The 21453-nt window shown below is 59.9% G+C and overlaps 1 protein-coding gene and 1 long non-coding RNA gene across 5 annotated transcripts; one reads left to right on the top strand and one right to left on the bottom strand.

The window, feature by feature from the left end:
• The first annotated feature begins 4580 nt into the window (after positions 1-4580).
• Positions 4581-17182, top strand: KIAA1755 (KIAA1755 ortholog). Of its 2 annotated transcripts, none has more exons than XM_065032081.1 (14): positions 4581-4714; positions 7390-7587; positions 8073-9345; positions 9456-9596; positions 10277-10400; positions 10762-10855; positions 11908-11991; positions 12509-12625; positions 12957-13055; positions 13282-13430; positions 14285-14423; positions 14689-14811; positions 15520-15711; positions 15790-17182. In XM_065032081.1, the coding sequence occupies exons 1-14, from the start codon at positions 4712-4714 to the stop codon at positions 16783-16785; spliced, it is 3732 nt and encodes a 1243-aa protein (XP_064888153.1). In that variant the 5' UTR covers positions 4581-4711; the 3' UTR covers positions 16786-17182. The 2 variants fall into 2 exon arrangements, with proteins under 2 accessions (XP_064888153.1, XP_064888152.1); XM_065032080.1 differs by having other exon boundaries at positions 9453-9596; positions 15790-17013.
• LOC135575570 (uncharacterized) lies at positions 5045-11673 on the bottom strand. 3 transcript variants are annotated; one of them, XR_010466565.1, is made up of 4 exons: positions 11449-11673; positions 6397-6493; positions 5754-5887; positions 5073-5202 (listed from the first exon to the last, which is right to left on the bottom strand). It is a non-coding gene; the product is annotated as an uncharacterized LOC135575570 (long non-coding RNA). The 3 variants fall into 3 exon arrangements; XR_010466563.1 differs by lacking the exon at positions 5754-5887 and having other exon boundaries at positions 5045-5202; XR_010466564.1 differs by lacking the exon at positions 5754-5887 and having other exon boundaries at positions 5082-5218.
• Positions 17183-21453: the final 4271 nt, after the last annotated feature.

Below are 21453 nucleotides of genomic sequence, written 5' to 3'. Positions count from 1 at the left end.
CCCATGGCGCCACGGCCCCCTTGAGGCCTGGGGAGACAGGAGCAGAGCATGGGTGTCTGGAGAGCTCAGGGCTCTCGGACCTGCTCTGCCTTCCTCCATGTTTCAGCCAGGGGCCCTTGCAGGCTGCTGGGCAGCTGCACAACAAACACCTACAGATGCACACACAGCTATGGCTCCAAAGGGCAGCACCGTGGCTGGCAGTAGTGCTCAGGTACAGGGCAGGAAAACAAGGACAGAGCAGCCCAGCAGGTCTGGTGCTGCTGGTGCCTGCTAGAGACAATGGCCATGGAAGAGCCACATCTCACAGGCACCCAGGCAGCCTCCCAGGCTGACATCCTCCCCTCTGTGCTGGCCCCAACCCACCCTGGGGACCAGGAGCCCATGGGCAGAGCTCATGTTGCCCAGAGAGAAGAAGCCAACAACAGAGAAGAAAAAGGCCAAGTCCTCGCTTGGTCTTCATCAGCACTTCACTGGGTCTTTCTTGGTGCAGACACAGTGCTCCCAAAACCCTCAAGTCCATCACACTGCATCTCAGCAGAGCTGTTTTGAAACAATATTTAAGATATTCAGGATGAGCATTGGGGAAGCAGAACCTCTTCAAGGAAGAGAAATGAAATTTCATGGAGAGCAACACAGAGAGGAAGCAAAACCAGAGAGTCTTTCTTCTGAGTATGAGAAATTTTAAAGTTGAACTGAAAAGACCCTTCAAACAGCACAAATCCTGACAAAACATTCCTGTGCTTGGTGACAAACAGCTAAAAGCACATCTAACACCCCAGCCAGTCCTGGTAGTGCTTCACGAGAGGGATGACAGCAGGGAACTGAGCGGGAAGCCCTGCCCGGCCCTGCAGAGGGGACAGGGCTTTGCCTGCCAGCTGGCTGTGCTGGGAACACACCGGTGTCCCCAGGGCTGGGGTCTGCTGTGCAGGAACGGTCATTGTCAGATGGGATGGGCTGGGAGGTGCGGGATGGCCCTCTCCTGTGCCACTGCTGTCCCCTGCCGGGGCTGTGGCTTGGGACCCGTCCCTGCTGTCCCCAGGCCACCCCCAGGCCAGGGCTTCCTCTGGCCCTGCCGCTCCTCAGCATACATGGGCTGAGGAGCTCTTTCCCTGCCCGCAGCTCTTTCCACATCTCGTGTGGTGCAATGTCCCAAACCATCCTGCCATGGCAGGCTGGGGCTCCCCGGGACCTCAGGGTTGAGCTGTGCCCCAGCTCCATCCCCAGCAGCCAACAGCTCGGGTGCCCTGGGCTCACTGCCACTCCGAGCCCCATCCCGGGAGGCCCTGGCATGGGCTGCTGCACCCCAGCTGTCCTGGCACAGCCGCTGGCAGGTGTGAGGCAGCACAGTGGCTGCTATTGATCCTGGGCTGCAAGCAAGGGCACGCGGGCACGTTTGCCTTCTGCAAGGAAATTCGGCCACATCCTTTTCCTGCGGTGCCACAACTGCCCTGGGATTTCCCCAGGGCTGGGCAGTTCCGCGGGTGCCAGCAGCATTGCTGCTGCCTGTCCTCTCTCCCCAAGCCCCAGCAGAGCTGCAGGCTGGCAAACACTCTGCTAGGGAAATGCAGGGGAAAACCCGGGGAACTTGGCAAGAAAAGTGAGAGCAACCCAGCTGGTTTTGGGGGGAATTTGGAAAAAGAGAAGTCCACAATGAGAAATAAAACCTCCCCCTATGCATCTCCAGCCAGGACAAGTTCACTGCCACCAACAGAACCAGGCTCTGACCAGAACTGTGGCCACCATGGTTGTCCCTAGACCCACAGGGACAACCCCCAGAGCTCAGTGAGACCCTGTCAGCATCGAGATGTGGAGGGCTGCAGCTCCTGCCTGCTCCCACACGTGCGGGATCGCTGTCCCACCCGCTCCTGCAAGTCCGTGACAACCTTGGATCAGCAGCATCCCAAAACATGGCCAGGAGATGTGTGGGGGCTCCTGCACTGATGTTTTCCCAGCTGCAGGACCGGCCTGACCTGGCCCCGGCTGCTCCTGGAGCCGGGAGGGCTCTGTGCCAGTGCGGGGTCACCGCTGACGCCAGCCCTGACCACTGCATCCAAAACAGGCAAACGGAAACACTCAGAGACCCAACTGCTAATAACACAGAAGTCCCGTAGAACACAGCGAGCGGCTGCGCCAGCAGACAAGGACCCTGGCAGCAGGGAGGCGGCCAGAAGCAATGAGCCTCTCAGACACTGCCCCGGACGCTTGGTTCACCACCATCACTCTCCCTCCGCCCAGCACCCCGGTGGCATCCCAGGGTCCCCACGGCGCAGCACTGCAGCCAGAGCATCGCCCCCTCCTGCCAGAGCTGCCATCACCCCAGACAGGCAGGCTCCTCTCGCAGCACAACAGCTCGTGACATGAGGTCTGGGAGCCTCGGGGGAGACAAAAGGGGATGCAGAGAGCTGAGGGGGATGATTTTGCAGAGAAGTAAAAATAAAAATGCAGGAATGGTGACCTCAGGCAGAGCCTGGGGGGATCTGAATGGTGGCTCTGTGCCGGTGGAGAGGCAGAGCAAGAGGCCACATGCAGCCTGTCCTGGCAACTGCTGGGGACAAACAGGACATGGAGAGAGGGAGCAGCAGAGGAGGGTGAGCTCATGGGGTCAGGGGCACCCAGGAGGCCCCCAGAAGCTCTGCCTTTTACTGGCCAGGCTTGGTCCCCAGCACCGTTCTGTCTCAGGAGAGCACAGGGAGTTGCTATGGGTGCTGCAGGGACGTGGGGCTGGATCCAGGGTGGGCTGGTTGAACACAGCTGATAGGAGCCCCCAGGAGCCAGGCTGGGAGCTGCTGCCCTCAGGCACTCCATAACGCTGGGTTCCCCCAGGCTCTGCTTTGCATCCTCCCCCTCCTGCTCCCCAGTCCCAGTGCTGCAGAGGGACCCTACCTGCTGGTTCTGGGACCCAGTCAATTGCCCTGCCTCCTCCCTGCCCACTGTCTGCTCACCCAGCCTCTCTGGAGGTGGACGAGCCAAAGGAAGTTCTTGGGCTCCTTTCAGAGGTAACCAGGCAATTAAAGAAGGTCAGAACATGAGCTCATACTCCCCTTGCACTCAGTGATATAAAAAGGCTACAGCAGCGTATGTGAACCAATGCAATTAAGGAGCAATTGGCTGCTGGTGGGGAAGGGAGGAACTGGCTCAGCAGGCCCCAGTTTGCATTATGGATCCTGGGCAGACGGCTTAGGCAGGGTTTGAGCCAAGGGTCAGCGCTGCACAGAGCTGCAGTGGTGCCTGTGAGTCTGTGGCCACACCATGGGCTGCAGTGGTGTTTGTGTCGCAGCTGTGCCATGGGCTGCAGCAGTGTTTGTGTTGCAGCTATGCCATAGGATGCAGCAGTGCCTGTGTTGCAGCTGTGCCATAGGCTGCACCGGTCCCTGTGTCACAGCTGCACCGTGGGCTGCAGCGGTGTTTGTGTCGCAGCTGTGCCATGGGTTGCAGTGCTCCAGCCCCTCTGCCCACCTAGCGTGACCGCTGGTGCCTGAGCCCTTGCAGCACTCATGACCTGCACTGGCGACGAGAGGGCTCTCGCTGGCTCCCAGGGAAGTGGGAAGCAGACGCAAGCCCTCCCTGGAGCTGTCCTCCCTCCAAGGAGCCAGCAACCCAGCTGTACTTCCTCCTGTCTCGGCTTGTTTTCACAGCGTGTCCTTTGGCTGCTCACAAATCCCTGGACAGGCGGTCGTTACTGAGACTGACTCGGCAGCTCCAGCCCACGCTGTGGTTGTCCCACCCATCCCTGGTCCTGTCCCTGGTCTCATCCTTGAGCCCATGCTCAGGAACACGACAGCAAACAGGACTTGAGCCTGAGCAGGGAGCAGAGGGGCTGGAGTGCCGGACACTGTGCTGGGGACTGGGGAGCTGTGCTGAGCCAGCAGCAGTTTGCACTGGGATAGACCAAATCTGTGGCTTTGGCGCTTATGCTGATTGTTTTTATAGGAGTTCTGGTTGCTAAATCACACAATTCTGCCTTCAAGTAGGTACTTTCCATCACTGAAACATCCAAAGAGCCCTAGGAGACACTCTTCTTCTGCTGTGCTTTCAGGCCAATTCACAAATGAGAACTCAGGCTGTGCTAAGTGCTGTGTTTTGAATCCAAACCAGCCCTGATGGCTCACATCAACGCCGGCCTGTGTTTATTTAAAACCAGGGGAGCCGCAGATAGCGCATGGCTGCCTGTACACACACACACGCAGTTTTGCATCTTCCCGAGGCTGTGCTGGACCCCTGAGCCGGGGGCAGCAGCTGCTGGGGAGCGGGTCGCCCGGCACCGTGCCGGGGAACCGGGCAGGACCCGCCAGGGCAGCCGTCCCCCATCCCCCCGGCGGACGGAGCCGGCGCCGCGTCCGCCCCTGCTCGCCCGTCGCCCTGGGGGCGGCCAGCGAGGAGCCGGGGGGGCCGAGGGAGTCCCCGGGAGGAGCCGCCGCCTCGGGAGCCCCCGGCGGAGCTCAGCTCGGCCCGGCCCCCCCGGTCCCGCGTTGCTACCCGAGCCGCCCCGCCAGCCCCCTCCCCCGGCCCGCCCCGCCGCGCTCGCTCTTTCTTCGCCTTTTCTTTCTTTTTCCTTCTTTTTCTTTTTATTTTTTTTTTTAATCCCAGCAGAGGCGCGGCGGCCGGAGCCGGTGGGGCCGGGAACAGCCGCTCGGAGCGCCGGGCGGGGCGGCCGTCGGACGGGAGCGACGGTGCCGCGGTGCCCCCAGCCCCTCAAAGCTTCCCAGTAAACATGGTAATTCCTTCTGCTTTCCTCTCCACTCACCGTCCCTCGCTGCCCACCCGGCGCTGGGGGGGCCGGCAGCGAGGGTGGGGTAGAGGGGGGTGCAAAAGTGGGGTGTGAAGGCGGGGGCAGGTGTGAAGGTGGAGGGTGGGTGTGAACGTGGTGGGTGGGGGCATGAATGGGGGACGCAAAGGTGGGTGTGGATGGGTGCGAAGGTGGCGGTCTGCTGGGGCAGGCGTGTGCAGGGCTGCAGCTCCCGGTGCATAAACTTCCCTGAAAAAGTTTGGCAGTGGGAGGGGTGCAGCAAGTGGGTGCTGCTCTGTGAACCATGCCTGGATGCAGGTCCAGGACACTCAGCGGATCGTTCCCTGTTGGCCGTCTCATTTGTTGCCACAGCTGGCATGCTCCGTTGCCCTGGGCTCGGGGCGATGCTGTGCTCAGCCCTGGCCTCCAGCTCCACTGGGGCTGTTCGTTACCAATGGCATCGGGCCCTGCCAAAGCTGCTTACAGCAAGAGCTGCAGGAGAGAGAGAGGAATTGTTATTCAGGGCTAGTCCCGGCACTCAAACTTCACTCCTTTTGAGCAGGGGGGAGAAGGGAGATGGAGCTGAGTCACTCTGTGGCTCTGGGCACAAGTTAAACAACTTTACAGCACCAAAACACCAAGCGCAGCTCATCCTGTTGGTGTAAACCACTTTAAAAAATATGGGTATTTGGGGAGAAATATCAATCTCTATTTAACAGCACTTTGGCTTATTAAAATGGAAATAGCTTTGCAAATGTAAATCTCCTTATGCTCTCTAATGCCTTTTGTTTCGGGTCCGTGCTCTCTTGCAGCTGACGGAGGGGCCGGGGCTAATTGGTTGCTTTTGGATTTCTAAGGGCTCCCCGGCCGATCTGGCCTCAGCTTCTCCCGCGAACGCAGAGCCGCTGCACCACGGTTACCCCAAATCCTCCGCCACTGATGAACTGCTTTGTGACACTCAATGAAAACATTTTTAGTCATTCCAGGCCAAAATACTCCCCAGCACAACCCAGGCTGCGCCTGGTACCTCCATCATCAGTGGTTCCGCCCGCCACTGGTTCACGCTGTCCCCACTGCTGGATGCCATCCTGGGCGCTGTCGTTCCATTGACAGCAAAGCAGCTTTGTTTATTCGGTTGATTCATCCTCTGCGCATCCTTTGCTGTGGGGTTTTGGTAGTGGTTTGGAAGATTTTCCTTTTTCCCTGCAGCAGGGCTGTTCCCTGATACCCCAAGTTTATCCCAGCTGGTTTACCCAAACTCTGGACATTTCTCCCCAGCTGCCAAGGTGTGGGACCAGGGAGGCTGCTCCAGAGCTTGGGGAACGGTGTGGTGAGAGAAGGGGTGTGGGATGGGGCTGTTGGCAGCGTGTGCCTTTACCCCATGGCCAGGTTTGGGGCTGCCTGTCCCCCCTGCAGCCTGCCCGGACAGAGCCCTGGTCTTGGAGTACCCGGTTTCTCTTTCTGTTTTCATTTGTGTTTTTATCAGTGCCATATGAGCTCAGTTGGGAAGAGTTTAGTCTGGTTTCAAAAGAGCTGGTTTTGGGATGTGCCAGGGCTGTGCAGGGGTGACCGGGCAGTGGGCTCTGGCTCAGGCAGGGCTGGCCCGTCTCTCCAGGCAGCATGAGGAGCTGACAGATCCCCCTTTGCTGTGACAGACGGTGGCTTCTCACCTCAATGCAGGGACGGGGAAGGAGCTGAGCTCGGTGGTGGTCAGGGCACCAGGAAGGGACTTGCTCTCCTCCTGCCAGGCCTGAGGGCAGGAGATCCCTGTGTGGAGACACAGAGAAAAAGTAATGAAGAATTATCCAAAGTGTGACTGGAAAGTGCTTTAGCTAAAGCACATTAAAGCTAATTAAGCTAAGTTAACTGCGGCCACTTTGTATAGGCTCCCAGGCCAGGGATTAGCTGCCTGAAATTAATGCTCACCTTCAGCTAATCCCACCTTCAACTAATCCCACCTTCAGCCTGTAACCCCCCCTGTGCTGCCTGTAGCACAGCTGGGATTTCACTGGAGCCATCCAATGTCTTCCCTCTGTGCGCTGCTGTGCCAGCCAGGTCTGCACAGCCATCATCTCCTGTGGAGCTGGGAAAGCAAACTCAGAGCCACCAGTTTACACATGGCACAAAACCAGCGTCCTCGCCTTGTCTGGCAGCAGCACACGGGAGGGGGCTGTAACCCAGCAGAGCGCTTCCCAGAAAACACTGGGAGGACTAATTTTGAGTTCGACGAATTCAGCAATGAGTCTGAACTAAAACACTCAATCCATCTTCAGACGTCTGTCCTTCCTGCCATCTGCTGCATCCTGTAGCTGAGCCTGGTGCATCCCCATGCTCTCCGTTTGGCTGGGCTGAGCCCCTCGGCTCCTCCGTCTCCGCACAGCCGTGTTCCTGGCAGGGCCACAGCTGCGCTTGGGACTCACCCCGGGCTCCCTAAACCACAGCCCAACACTGGGAACAGCAACGTGCTCGGTGCGCTCTGCACCCAGTCCCTCCTCAGTCTCCAGCCCAAGGAGGTTTGAAGCTGGTGACGTTGCCAGTGTGGGTGGCACAGGGACCAGCAGAGCCATGGTGCTGTGGTGGCAGGATGGTGGGCACGGGCTCCGGGGGTGACAGCGTCCCATTGCAGGGCCACTCTCCCCACCAGTGACACTTTCTTCCCGCAGGACGTCGGATCACTGGACACAGCGGTGCAGGGCGCACTCCAGGCTCTCTACCCGCCCTTCGAAGCCACGGCCCCCACGGTGCTGGGCCAGGTGTTCCGGCTGCTGGAGACACGCTACCAGGGGGACGGGCTCTGCTGCCTGCTCCGGTTCCTCATCCCGGCCAAGCGGCTCTTCGAGCATGTGCGACAGGCAGCCTGCGTAAGCCCCCCGCCCCGCGGAGCACTCAGAGCCCCCACCCCGCCATGCAGGTCTGCCCTGCCTCCTGGTCCCTGCGCTGGGCTGCAGCTCCCTCTGCACATCCACCTCCCTGTCCCCATTCCTGCCCCGCAAAGCGGACCACGGTGAGCCCAGCTCCCGGCATAGCTCTGGCACAGAGCCTGGCACACACCATCCCCTCCATAAGGGCAGGGGGACTCCTGGGTCACCTTGTTTTGCCCCTGGAGAGGCTTCAGTGGGGTTTCCCCTCTGGGTACTACACAGCACCTTGGGAACAGCCATGGGCTTGGGTGGGCTTGCAGGGCCCTGCTGTGGTTCAGCTCAGGGACATCCGATCAGGTCACTGACCTCTTCAGCCTTCATCATGGGAAGGGCAGAACATGGCAGTGAGAGCACGTGGGCTCAGCTGAGAGGGGATGAAGCCAGCGAGGCTCTCGCTCATGTGCTATGTTCTTCCTCCCTCCCAGGCTCCATACTTTAACTGCATCTTTCTCCATGAAGGCTGGCCCTTGTGTCTGCATGAGAAAGTGGTCGTCCACCTTGCACCACTCAACCCCCTCCTGCTGCGCCCCGGGGACTTCTACCTGCAGGCTGAGCCATGCGAGGAGCTCTCGGCGCGTATCACCCTCAAACACCTGTCCCTGGACCTGCACACGGTGGAGGAGACGCCGGTGCCCGAGGCCGCCTATGCACTGCTCTTCACCAACGAGTGGCTGGAGGAAATCAACAGCAACCAGGCCCGGGTGCCCCTGCACACGTGCCTGGTGGCCACTGAGAACGGCGTTGCCCCGCTGCCGTGGAGCAGCATCGCCACACCGGAGTTCATCGACAAGCCCAAGGCTGCAGCTGATGATGCGCCCGCAGGGGCTCAGCATGGCCCTGCTCCAGAAACCACAGCTCAGCCGGCAGCACCCAGCACATCTGTGTCCCACGGCACAGCAGGCGTTCCTGCACCCTACAGCAACATCGCAAGCACCATCCCAGGCTGCAAGGGCACTCGGCGGAAATCGAGCCAGGGCAGGTACCCGGGACTGATCAAGGTAGAGCAGGCTGGGTTGCAGAAGCAGCCAGCTGTGCTGGCCATGCCCAGCCTCTGCCACATCCTCAGCCAGAACCTGGAGGGCGAGTATGTGGACCTGCTGGAGCCCTCCCAGGAGCAGCCGGACCTGCTGACTGGGTCTCTGCCGCCTGTCTGCCCAGCGGGGCCAATGGGGGCCAGGGTGACACTCCCCTGGGTGAACGGGGGGCCAGGGGCAAATGCTTCTGTCTGCGGGGGGGCAGAGGAGGGTCCCTGCACCCCATGCCTGGGGTGGACACTGAGCCGGGAGCAGGGGCCACGCAGCCCACGGTGCCGCCACCGAGACTCCTACCTGGCTGCGCTGCAGAACCCGCTGAGCCTCAGCCCTGGGCTGATGTCAGCCATCCTGGAGGAGCCAGATGGCCCGGGCCCCGAGCCACCCCCCACCACTCCTAATGACACCCCCACACAGCTGGGTCCAGGGTCTGGCACCCGCCGTCCCCACAGAGCAAGTCCCAGGGTGCAGGCGGGGGCACAGCCAGGCAGCCCCCACCTCCCCCCGGCCCCCGCGGGCTCCAGCCACAAGTTCTCCTTCCTGAAGGGGCCGCGGCTCGGGGCAGCCCCTGGGGACGAGCGAGCCGCCAGCCAGCATGAAGGAGCCTGGAAGAAGATATCTGCCATCTACTCGCCCAGGATGGGCAGAGTCAAGCCCACTGGGAAAGGTGATGTCCACGTTGGGGCCATGGCACCTGCCTGGGCTCTGGTGGGGCTTTTGCATTTATCTGCCTGGTTGCACATTGGCAGCTCCTCTATCCTTTGTCCCTGCCAGCAGGTATGAATGGGACGGCCCTGGAAAGCAGCAGCTGCAAGAGCAGCCCCCCTGTGCCCAGTGCTGGCACCCCCGGCCGGGAGCCGCCGGCCTGGCAGGACCTGCACACCGGGCTGCTGCGCTCGGGCATCGTCACCCTGCCAGGTACCGCGGGACCTCAGCGGGGACGGGGAGGCCTCTGGAGGGACAGCGCCATGCTGCTGGAGATGGGTTTCTGGAGGAGGGTTTCAGGGCTTTGCCAGAGGCCAGAAAGCTCCCAAGCAGAAAATTTCCTTTCAACTGGGCAAAAAAATGAAAAACATAAAAACAAGCAGTCTGCTCCGCGCAGCTGCCCTGGTTCCCAGCTGCAGCGAACCCTCCCACACCATTCCTCACCAGTGAAGCTGTTCAGCTTGTAGCTGCCAAACACTAAACATTTGGCTTCTTCCTTTTCCCCAAGAGCTGAAAACCAGTCACAAAAACCATCTTTTTTTTTTTTTTTTTTTTTTTTTAAAAAAAATGAAGAACGTTCTCAGCAGCTCTACCCTGGCATTTCCAGGGCCGCCTTTGGTGCCAAGAGCCCTCATGGGCTGGCACTGCCCGTCCAGAGGGGCTGGGGGCAGTTACACCAGGGTGGCACTAGGACAGCACCGGGGTGGCTGCTGTGCCACCACAGCTGCATGGTGTTAACCCGACTGAACCCCTTGTGCTGAGCCGGTGCAGAGCCCATTCCTGCTTCGTGAGCAGCAGTGGGGCCGGTGGGAGCCCTAGTCCCCCGGGGTGCTCAAGGCTGGGATGCAGCCGGCGGGTGCTGCTGGAGGGCTCACTCGCCCGTTTCCCCACAGGGAGCTCGGACAGGCTGGGCAGGGCCCTGCTCCAGGTCAACACCAGCAGTAGCGCCTGGGGGGCCACGTGGTGCTCAGCGGCCGAGCTGGCGAGGCTCATCCTCCACCTCTGCTCCCTGCCCAGGTAAGGGCCAGGGGACCTGCTGGGACCTCTTGGCTGCTTCTCAGCTTGAGGGACTGGATGGCCCCTGGGCCAAGCCAGGATGGATGATCAGTGTCCTGCACATGCTGCTTTGGGCACATCCCGATGTCCCCAGAGTGCCCCCTTGCAGCCAGCCCTGAGGACCAAGTGCCGCTGCCCAAGGCACACGTTTCTGCAGGGCTGGTGCTGCCCATGGCTGGGGTGTCCCGCAGGGGCACCTGCCTGCTGCACAGTCCTGCCTGGGGACACGAAGCCATAGGAAGAGGCTTTGAGCAGGTCCTGCTCCCTCCATGTCTCACTTCTAACCAGCGCCATCTCCTTCCCGCTCTGTCTCCCCGGCCAGGCAGGAGGCGAAGGACGGCGGAGTGACTGTCGTGGTGGACGCCAGGAAGCAGCCACCTGCTCCCGTCCTGTTCTCGGCCCTCCGCTCTGTCCAGGTATGCCGGGCTCTGCATCCCTGTGCGGGGGATGTGCTAGTGGGGTCCCTGTCCAGGAGCAGGTCTGTCAGAGCCACCCCTGCACCCACCACTCGATTCAACCCCTGGCTGGCAGCAGCCTCTTCAGCAGCCCCTGGCACTACTGTGCCTGGGGCTGTGGTTTTCATCTCACTAGATTTTACCCACAAGTGTCGCGGTGCAGATGCACTGAAGCAGCTCTCGGCTGCACCGCAATACGCTGATCCAGAAAATCCATGTCCCTCTCGCTGCTGCCCCCCTAGCAGCTGGTTCTGGCTCCTGACTCCCTGTAGGTCTGGCAGCACTCACACAACTGCCACTTTGTTCCCAAAGCTGCTGCTGAATCTCTGATTTCTGAGCACATCTGCAGTGGCACAGACTGTCCCTCAAAAGGGCACAAAGACCCCATTTGCCCCGAACCGAGCTCACACCAGAACTTATGCCTATCCACGAGGTGCTGATGGTTTGGGACCAAAGGTCCCTTCCCAGCCCCATGGGGTCTGTTCTTGTCCCCGCTGTCACCCAGCACTGCGCCATGCCCCAGACCCCATCAGCATCCCACTGGCTGTGCTCACCTGGGAACAGGCTCCGCAGCGCTGTCAGGTTTCCGCGCCGGTGCCGGCAGTGCCACGAGAGTGCCCTGTGCTGTCGGGGGCCATGGGGAGCTCCCCACCACAGCACGCTTTGCCTCGGCCTACTCAGGGCTTCAGGGTTTGGCTGCAGCCCATCCGGTAGATCCCTCACTGGCCTGATGTTCCTCAGGTGGAAAAGCGTCGCTGGTGCAAACAGTGGGGTCCGCTCATAGGCCTCTTCCCGTGGGTCTGTTCTGCCCAGGAGCTGGTGGCTGGGCCAGGGTTGTGACCTGAGTGACTCGTTTCCATTTTGCACACCAGCGAGCTCGGGAACCATTTCCTTTGCAATGAGCTCACTGGCCTCAGTCAATGTGGGTAACGGCGTGGAAAACCCACAGCTGTGCTGTGGGTAACTCAGGGCTGTGTGTGGGTTTGCACCGTGACTCTGCCCCATTCCCGCAGAGTGTCTCACTGGGCTGCATCCACACCGTGCTGCTGCTGGCTGAGAAGGAGCTCGCCCACCGCGAGAGGCTGCCCGGGGCACAGGTGAGCCTGTCCCTGTCCCCTCCTTGTGTCCCTGTGTTGTGTCCTGTGGAAAGAGCAGAGCCAGGTCAAAGGAACCTCCCACCTCAGGGCACCCTCTGTCCCCTCACCTGGAGACCCCCGTTACCTGCTTGGGGATACCAGGCAGGGCAGCCCCTTGCTAAGGGGCTCGCTGGGAGGTGGAGGCAGCAAAAGCTGCCCTGGGGCGGCCAGAGCTCCCCAGTTACCTGCAGCGGCCACACACAGGCACTGCTTGAAAGGGTTTATTGTTCTTTTAGTGCTGCTCAGTGTATTTAATATGTGAAACATTAATGAGCTCAATCACCTAGATTGGCTGTCATGGCAAATTATTGCAGTCCTGGCAATCTCCCCTGCATCCAAACACTGCGGAGCTGCCACACGGGACACGGTGTCTTTGGGACAGGGGGTTTATGACCCCTGCTCTGGGCTGCCTCTGGGGACATGTCTGCAGAGGGACCTGGCGTGGCCCCACGGTGTTCATGAGCCCCATGTCCCGCAGGTGGAGACCCTGGCATCGCTGAAGGCGCTGGGCCGCTACATCGACAGCTCCCAACTGACGCCGGAGCTGAACGGCACCTTCCCCTACTGCCACAGCGAGTGGGTTCAGTTCTTCCAGGTGTCTGGTACCAGCCGTTCACCATCGCCTCAACCCCCGCCCTGCCCCTCTATCCCCACCATGGTTCCCCTGTCTCACGAACATCCCTGGAAAAGTGACAGGAATGCCCAGGAGAGGGGAATGAAAATGAGAGCTCTGAGCACAGCCCCCTCCTGCCTGACTGCCTGGTGCCATCCACACTCCCTCTTCAGCTTTAACCTGCTGCCCCCGGTACTCCCTGCTCTGGCCTGGCACTGTTCTCCTCCTCATCCTCCTCCTCCTCCTCCTCACTGCCTGCCCTCCCACCCTGCTGCCAGTCCCCAACCCCTGACAGCCCATGTCCCACCTGCAGAACCTCCATCCCTTCACGGCTGGGCTCAGGCGAGCGTTGGAGCTGCTGCAGAGCTGCATCCAGGAGCTGCAGAGCACCAACGTGCTGGCGGGGACGCAGGTAACAGGGGCTGCGGTACCGTGGGTTGTTGGACTTTCCAAAGAGCCCATCTGCAGTCCAAAACACAGCAACATTTCACCCCTGTTCCCCAAAGCTCGATGCAAATGTTCCTGCACAAGCCACTCCTGGCTGCAGGGCCATCCCCTGTCCTTGTCCCTCAGGATGCGGCTTTGGGTGCCCATCCTGTGCTGGCACAGGTGGGACACGTCCAACCCTCTCTCCACAGGATGCAGCCACTGGCATCACACGGCACCAGGAGCTGATGCAGAGGGTGCTGAGCGACCCGCAGCTGGTGCAGGTGCAGCGTGAAGGGGGGGCCATGCTGGCCCGGCTACGCAGGGCGGCCGCCCGGCTCCACAGCTCAGCCAATGTCAGGTAGGAGGGGGCAGCTTCACTGGGAGCGAGGTGCACGCACCGGGGACCCTTGGCCTCCTCCACTCAGCAACAGAGCCGCCTCCCACACGAGCTTCTCTCCAGCATGTCCCAGCGCTGGGGCTGTCCCCCTGTGCCTGGAGCTCATGTCTCAGACAGCCCTTTGCAGGAGTTCCTAGCTGGGGAAGGCGTGTGGGTCCCTGGGGGGGTCTCCTGCTCCAGGACAAGGCTCCAGGGCTGCTCTGCAAGGCCTGCATGAGCCAGGCTGGGCTCACACAAAGCCACTAGATGGGGCCAAGCCCCGGCAGCACTGCGCTCATCTGGTGGTGCTGCACATGTCCAGCCGCACCACGCTCATCTGGTGACGCTGCACATGTCTGGCAGGGCCATGCTGGTCCAGCTATGCTGCACATGTCTGGCAGTGCCACGCATCTGGTGGTGCTGCACATATCTGGTGGTGCCATGCTTGTCCCGTGGTCCATGCACCCATGGCGCAAATCCCACTGCTCCGTTCTCTTGGCTGGGCCGCTCCAACAGCCAGCGCGATCCCATCACGTATTCCCTGACTCCTGTCTCACTGCCCAGCACTCCCAGGGAGCACTCTCATGTCCCCGGTGGGCTCTGGGGACACACAGGGTGGGTGGAGAAGACAGCCCTTGCCCGGCTCCGGGCCCTTGCCAGCCGCACGTACTGCATGGTTGCCTGTCTGCTGCCTCAGCTCCGGGCTGCCTGCATGGCCACACGCCAGCACCCGCCTCCAGGGAGCTGTCCCATCGGAGGGTCCTGCTTGCCGAAGAGCTGCCCGGCCGGTGTCCTCAGCCCCGGCACTGACAGCCCCTCTCCTCCCCGGCCCCCAGGACCAGCATGGAGTTGGCCGAGGAGCTGTACAGCCAGCTGGAGGGAGAGCTGCACGACCTGGTGTCCCAGTCCAACAGCTGCCTGGAGCGGCTGGAGTTCCTCCAAAAGGTCCGGGAGCTTGAGGCTGAGTTCAGCAAGGTGAGGAGGGTGTCCTTGGGGTGATGCTGTGGCTGCAGCAAGTTGAGGTGGTCCTCTGTGGTGTTCCCACGGCTGAGCATTTTTGGCACATTTCCTTGTTTTTTGATGATGAAGGAAGCATGGAGAATAACAGGATTGCCTGAGCTTTGATTTTCATTGTGGGGCAACTCTGCATAACCACGCCTGGGGTGGGATCCCTGCCCGGGGAAGGAAAGGGAGGTGCTGCCGCTGGCCGGTGCCTGACCCTGCTCCTGCTCTCTTGCAGCTGGGCAGCTGGCTGGATGGGGAGGCGGCGGTGCGGATGCAGGAGCTGGGTGCCGAGGAGTGCAGCCCCGACGGCAGCGAGGGCTCCACCGAGTGGTGCAGCGAGTTCTTCAGCCAGGCAGCGGTGCGTTCGTAAGGGCTTTTCTGTAACACACATCCCGAGGGTATCGCTGCCAACTGCACTGTTGGGTGGCTCCGGACCCTGCCTGGCACTCGGCAGAAACTGAAAATGCCAAATTAGAAACATTTAGAGTTAGAACATTTAGAATTAGAAGATCATTACAAAGTTTGATACAATCAGTCCAGATCCCCCAAGTTCGGAATGAGGCTTCTGGGCAAACCTGGTGTCCCCTGGCTGGCTGGTTCAGGCTTTGCTGGGGTCTCTGGGCAGCCCCGCTCCGGGGAGGGGGACGTTTGTGCTGCTCCTGGGTGTACTTTGGGCTGGGGCTGCTGTTCCTGACCCCCCCATGCTCCGTTCTTTGCAGTCCCCATCATGCCACAGGGCCAGGCTTCAGAGCCTGGGTGTCCATAAGGCAGATAACATGGTGACAACGTGTTCCTGCCATACCCCTGGGTGGGGAAGCCAGGGAGGACAGAGCAAGGTGACCACACTCAATACAGGATGGTGCATTTTGTACATTTTGAGCAGAGCCAGGACAGAGCAGAGATTTTGAGAACCCCAGTTATCTTTGTTTCTTCTCTCTTGCCCAGCAACATTTCCCGTATAGCCCAGATAGCGACATCGAGCACTGACTGCGGTGATCCTCACCTGCACAGAGCAGGTCAGTGCCGTTCCCTGCGGGAGCTCATGTCCTTCCTGCCGTCCCTGCAGGCTCGGTACCAGTGTGGCCTCACCCTGTGCCAGGAGGCGGCCGTGGTGCAGGATGCGGTGTTTCCCGAGGCACAGCCCTTCCAGGCGGCTGCCACGTTGTTCCGGACGAGGCTCATGAGGTTCCATGGGCAGCTGGAGCGGCGGCAGGTGGAGTGGGAGCTGCGGCGGGAGCTCAGATGCTTCTCCAGCAAGGTGGGTGCCAGGGCGGTCCTCCGTGGGCCGTGTGCTGCCTGGGCAGCGTGAGAGCAGCCACTCTGCCTTCTGTTCCAGCTGGCGGAGCTGGAGCGGGGCTGCGGGCAGAGCCCAGCGCAGGGACAGCATGGGGGCGGCCGGGCGCTGCGCTGCCTGCAGAGCTCCTTCCAGAAGCTGTCTGTGGAGCTGGCCCTGGAGAAGCTGGAGGAGATGAAGGCTCAGGTGCGTGGGATGCAGCGCAGCCAGGGGCTGGCGGCCTGGAGTGAGGCACGGCAGCGGTACCGGGACAGCCAGCGGATCCTGGAGGAGATGCTGGCGGAGCTGCGGGAGGCCTGGGGAACACAAGCCGATGGGCAGGGAGACGCTGCAGGGGCCGCAGCCCCTTGCAAGGAAGCCCCGGGCTGCAGAGCAACCACCAGCCCCAAGCCGGTGGTGTTGGGGAGCCGGGGGGCAGCGGAGCAGCTGGAGCCCAGCGGCGGGGGGCCAGGACAGCCCCAGGCTGGCAGTGTCCCCAGCCCCATGCTGGGTGTACAGCCAAGATCCCCACAGCAGCAGGGGCTGGAGGGTGAACAGGATTGTCACTGCCACATCCCTGCTGCCACCTCCCTCCCTAAACCTGAGCATGGAGCCAGCCTGGGGACTGCCAGACACATCTCCCCGAAGTGCGGGCAGCCCCCGCACAGGCAGCCCCTGTGCCTGCCTCCCCAGGCATGTGTCCTGGGCACTGGCCCGCTGTGTCCCCCCACTGTGCCCCACGAGGCAGTCCCAGTCCCCAGCACACACCGTTCACCTGCCAACACATGGGCAGGAGCCACCCAGTACTTCCAGGTTTCCAGCCAGAGCAGTTTATCCTCTGAAGACTCAGACTCTCAGAACTCCACTGAAGAAGCCCCAGCAGCAAGCCTGGCTTTGCCCCGGGACCTCCCGAGCCCCAGACCCCCTTGCCCCTCTGAAAAGCCCCCCCAGATTGTTTACCTGGAGAACCACCACACCGAGAGTCCAGTTAAAGCAAATGCCAAGTCAAAACAGTCCCTTCCAGATGGGGCGGTTCCTGCCCAGATGTGGAAGCCTTGATCACCAATGGGATGGGACATCCCACGTTCGATGGTGGGACTCTGGGATCCGGTGCCCCATCATCAGTCCCAGACCCCTTCAGTTCCCTGTACTTAGCACTGACCCTGCTGCAAAGCAGCAGTGACCCCATCACCAGCCTCACCAGGTTCGTTAATCGTCTTGCGGGTGTGTAGCAACCCTCCAGTCAAGTGCCTTTGTCCCTGCAAGCCCCAGGTTCACCCCAGGACAGCGGTGAGGGCTCCTTGCACCCAGCACTCATGCTCGGAGTGTCTCATGGCAGTGCAAGCCTGTGCCGAGGCTCCACCGTCCCCCTGTGCTGCTGCTGCAGCATCTTGTTTGTGTGCACTTGTTAACGTGGGACTAACATTACTAACATTAATAAACCTGGAGAGAAGTGCCTGGTGTGATCCTCGTGGAGCAGAAAAAAGAGCTGTGTCCTGCCCAGGGCCGGACATCAGCTGGTCACTGAGGTTCCTACCGCCCTGGTGCCATTGGGCAGCTGCTGCCACCACAAGAGCCCCGGTGTCCCCCGCGCAGGCTGTGAATGCTCTCCTGCCCATCACCAGTGTTTGCTGCCAGGAAGATGGTCCTGCCCAAACCGCTGCTGGCTTATCCCTGCTGTGCCCTGCCAGGCTGCAGCTGTTTGCAGAACGAGCCCCTCTCCCTTTTTGGGGGGTTCAAAGCAATGTCTCTGTCCCCAGCTCTCACTCCCATCCTACCCTCTCCCTGGTACATGGGTGCCATCCTGCCCAGACCCTCGCTTGTTGGGAACATGCTGTCCCAAAGCCTTGGGGATCTGGCTGAGCTGGGCACAACCTCACAGATCGCCGTCCCAAACAGCCCAGCATCCCCGGGGATCCCGCCCAACCCACTGCCTGTTCAGGCACCCGGGAGTGGCCAAAGCCAGGCAGGGGACAGGCTGTCCAGCCAGGACACTGCGACACCCACCACCTGCACCATGAGCTCAGCAAGGGACAGCACAGAAAAACCAACATCTCATGTAGTGGCCGTTTCAGAAAAACACACTCCCCTTCCCAGCTGGTGGCCCCACACAGTGCTGCACCCCAGCAAAGGGCACTGGCCCATCCCGGCGGCTGTGAGCATCGCCCATACCCCCCAAAGCCTTGTTTGTGCCAAATCCCTGAGCCCAGCCCCGCTGAGCTCCTCTCTGGAGGGTGCAGTCCAGGCTGCCCCCCCACAGCGTTGTGCTCCTCCTGCCCCATCATTAACGGCTGTGTTAATGAAGCCCAATCCCAACCCACTGCCCTGGGACCTCCTGCTCATCGCTTCTTCCAGTCCTGCCCTTTGTGTGCCCTTTGCTTCTCCTCACATTTTTTTTTAAGATCCATTTTCTTCAGCTTAAATACCAATTTCCCTAGTAGCACTTCTATCACTGCTTCCCTGAAATCCTGATAGCTGAGATCTCTCCTCTTCCTTTTCACTTACAAGTCATTAACGCAGAGAGACATTGGGAGAGTTCTGCATGGTCTGCCTGGGTGAACCAGCCGGCTTTGTTGCATTCTCCAATTAGCACCATATCCGAGACGTCACCAAGGTCACCCCAGCAAGGACACTCTTCCTACCTCTTCATGTTACAGTATTTACCTGTGACCAACCATCTGGCCCTACACCAAGTTTAAAGGGCTTCAGGAATCCCCTTGCTGCAGAGATTTTGGCTCTTGCAATGTCTGCTCCCCATCCCCACACACACGGCTGGTGAATGCCATGCCCAGCTCATTGCCAGAGCCAAAAATCTCTTCTACCTCCAAAAACCTTTAAAGACCAAACTAACAGTTCCCTCACTCTATTTTCTGCTCTACCGACAGCCAATGTGTTGTATCCTGCTGTTACATGCTCGCCCCTGCAGCGCACTGAAGCAGCAGCACGCCTTCCAAATTCCTCTCTGGATACCAGTTTTTGCCTGTCATTTCACAGAGGTCCCCGGCCTCAGGAGTCCCCATTCTCAGCGTGGCTGAGCTCAGCTCCTGCCCTGCTCAGCTCCCACACAGCCCATGTCCCAGCGCGGTCTGTGCTGGTGCCGTGGGCTGGACACGCCGCCCACGCCGTGCATCTCCCATGGGAAAGTCAGCCCGGGCGCTGTGGTGGGTGCTGAGCTCCCCACGGCCACCAGACTCGCAGGGACATCCCTGCAGGACTCGTGCCATGGCCAGGCGGCTCCCAGCCTGGCGAGGGTGGCTGGGCCACCTGGGTGCTGCCCAAAACCCAGGCAGCTGCCCGCACGGCCGCTGGCATTGGGGCCAAGGGTCTCCCCCACCACTCCTGCTTCCTACCTATTACTGAAATAACATCGCGTGGAAGCATTTGGCTGATGCCATCGTTGCACACAAACCCATCTCCACGGCGCTGTCATGGGATAAGTGTCTCCCATCCCCAGCTGAGGCTGCATTGCATCACTCTGTGATGCTCCCAGGGCCACTGCCGGCTGCAGAGAGACAAAAATGCCAATCAATACTTTTGTCATTTTGGGGGTTCATTATTCTAATTAATTCTGGGAGCTCTTCAGCTGGCTGTGGACAGATAGCAGCAGGCCGGGATCTCATTTATCCCATCATATAATTCAGGAGGTGAAATCTCTCCAGTGGCCACAAGTAAAACTTCATATTGATTCCAAAGAGCTTTGATGGTTTATAGGAGTGAAATCTCCGGTGCCCAGCAGATGTTCTGTGCTTTGCTGCTCTCCCACACCAGCTCCAGCAGTGACACGAGGTCAGAGGCTGAAACCACCCAGATCTGTGATGGGTGGACATGGTGGGGACTGAGCCTTGTGTGGGAAGAGCCTTTTTCTCCCCTCTTCGCTGTCCTCCTCAGCTTGGGAAAAGTTGAGAGTTTTAAAATTTTGATTAAGAGGTTAGGGGGAATAGCACTTCCCATGGAGAAACAGAATCATCTTTCAAAACAGATGGAGTTCAGATTCTTCTGACCAAAGCAAACAATAGCTTTCCTGTTGTTTTTCTTTAAAAAAAAAAAAGAAAAGAAAAGAAAAGAAAAAAAAGGATATTTTGCAAATCCTGAGATTAACTGATAACAGAATGGAGAATTTCCGGCCCCTCGCTGGAGGGTGAATCGTTTCCTTGTGGGGCCCTGTGCTCCCAGCTGCCCTCAGCCCCCACAGCTGGCTGGGCACAGCTGGATGCCTCCTGCCAAATAGTAGTTTTGCAACATTTTGCCAAAATTTTCTTATCTCTGCTGATCCTTCAGCACTTGATTTATGACTCCAAGTCTGACCAATTAAGCTATAACCTTTCCAGAAAGGCAAGTACAGGAGTTAATCACTGTCTCTTTCTCAGCCATGAAATGGCAAAATTCTTTCTCACGGGCCAGCGGGGGTGTCCAGCAGTGCTGGGGTTTGGGTGTTTTGAAGCACAGGATGGGGGCTTGGCCCATGCCACAGAGCAAACACCATCATGCCTGGATTTGTCTGCCCAAGGGGCACCGAGGCAGCAGGTCTGGTTTCAGCAAGTAAACACCGAGGCAGCCCGTAATACCAGAGGAAGCCGAGCAGAACATGAAACCAGCCGGCATGGGCCTCAGCTTTGCTACGGTTCCAAAGTGGCTGCGGGCAGAGATGTCCCAAAGCACCCTCATTATCTCCAACCTCCTGCTCCAACAAAGCAAACTTGAGTCTCACCCTCACCAAGCCGAGGTGGCTGATGCTCCCGGGGACCTGCAGAGTGGCCACGAATAAATGAAAAAACAAAGAAACAGCAATAGCAAAGACAAACAGGGAAGGTGAAACATAATGCCAAAGGGTGGAACTCCAAGGGGTACTTTCTAAACTCCCAGCTGTGCCCCATCCAGAGGGACTTCTGGAAAACACAAGCATGCCAGGGCTCACCCCCACCCCCAGAAGCCACCAGTGGGACAGATGGACAGACACCAGCAGCCCCCAGCATGGGAGACACATCGCATGTGACTCCAGGGGAGTAACTCAGCTTTAGGCAGTTAAATCCAACACTGGCGCCCACAAGCGCAGTTACACCCCACAGCACGGGGGAGCGCAGAGCCCTTGTGTTCCCCCCGCCCCAGGAGGAGCCCATGGGCAGGGACCGCGGGTTGCTGGGGGCAGGAGGGCTGGGGAATTTCCAGCAAACTGCTGGGAAATGACACCAGGACACTGGAATTCAATTCCCATCAGGCTCACCCAGTTCAGGTTGCAAAACACCCCGTCCCTGCTCACAACTCCCCAGCAGCAGGTACGTGTCCGTCCCACAAAGGAGAACTGGCCTCATGTCCATCCCGGGGCCACCAGTACGGAAAGGCTCGACACAGCAGGAGAAGCCATGTCCCCTGCACAGGCTGCTGCCACCCACAGGTCCCATTGCTCTGGGGGCCTGGCCAGGGAAGCCCTCCTGGCCCCGAGCACCACGGGTGGCAGAGACACCCTGCCCCAGCCCTCTGGCCCCACTGAGCACAGAGACCCAATAAATCAACAGACATGGAGAGGTTTGTGTTTCTCCTTTCTGTTAAATGAAAACACAGATTTGGCCTAAGAACAAAGAAGGTGACATAACAAATTCCTCCTCAACCCCCCCCTCTAGAAGGGGGTCGGAGTGACTTTCCCCATGGCTGGAAGCTGGTTATCAGCTGCTGGCTCACCCCCTGCAGCCAGTGCTGGTTCAGGGATCCACATGTCTCGATAACAGCCCC

Source organism: Columba livia, chromosome 16, assembly GCF_036013475.1.
Source record: "Columba livia isolate bColLiv1 breed racing homer chromosome 16, bColLiv1.pat.W.v2, whole genome shotgun sequence".
NCBI classification, from domain to species: domain Eukaryota; kingdom Metazoa; phylum Chordata; class Aves; order Columbiformes; family Columbidae; genus Columba; species Columba livia.
The sequence above is the reverse complement of the archived record's forward strand: the minus strand, read 5'-3'. Positions and strand labels throughout refer to the sequence as shown.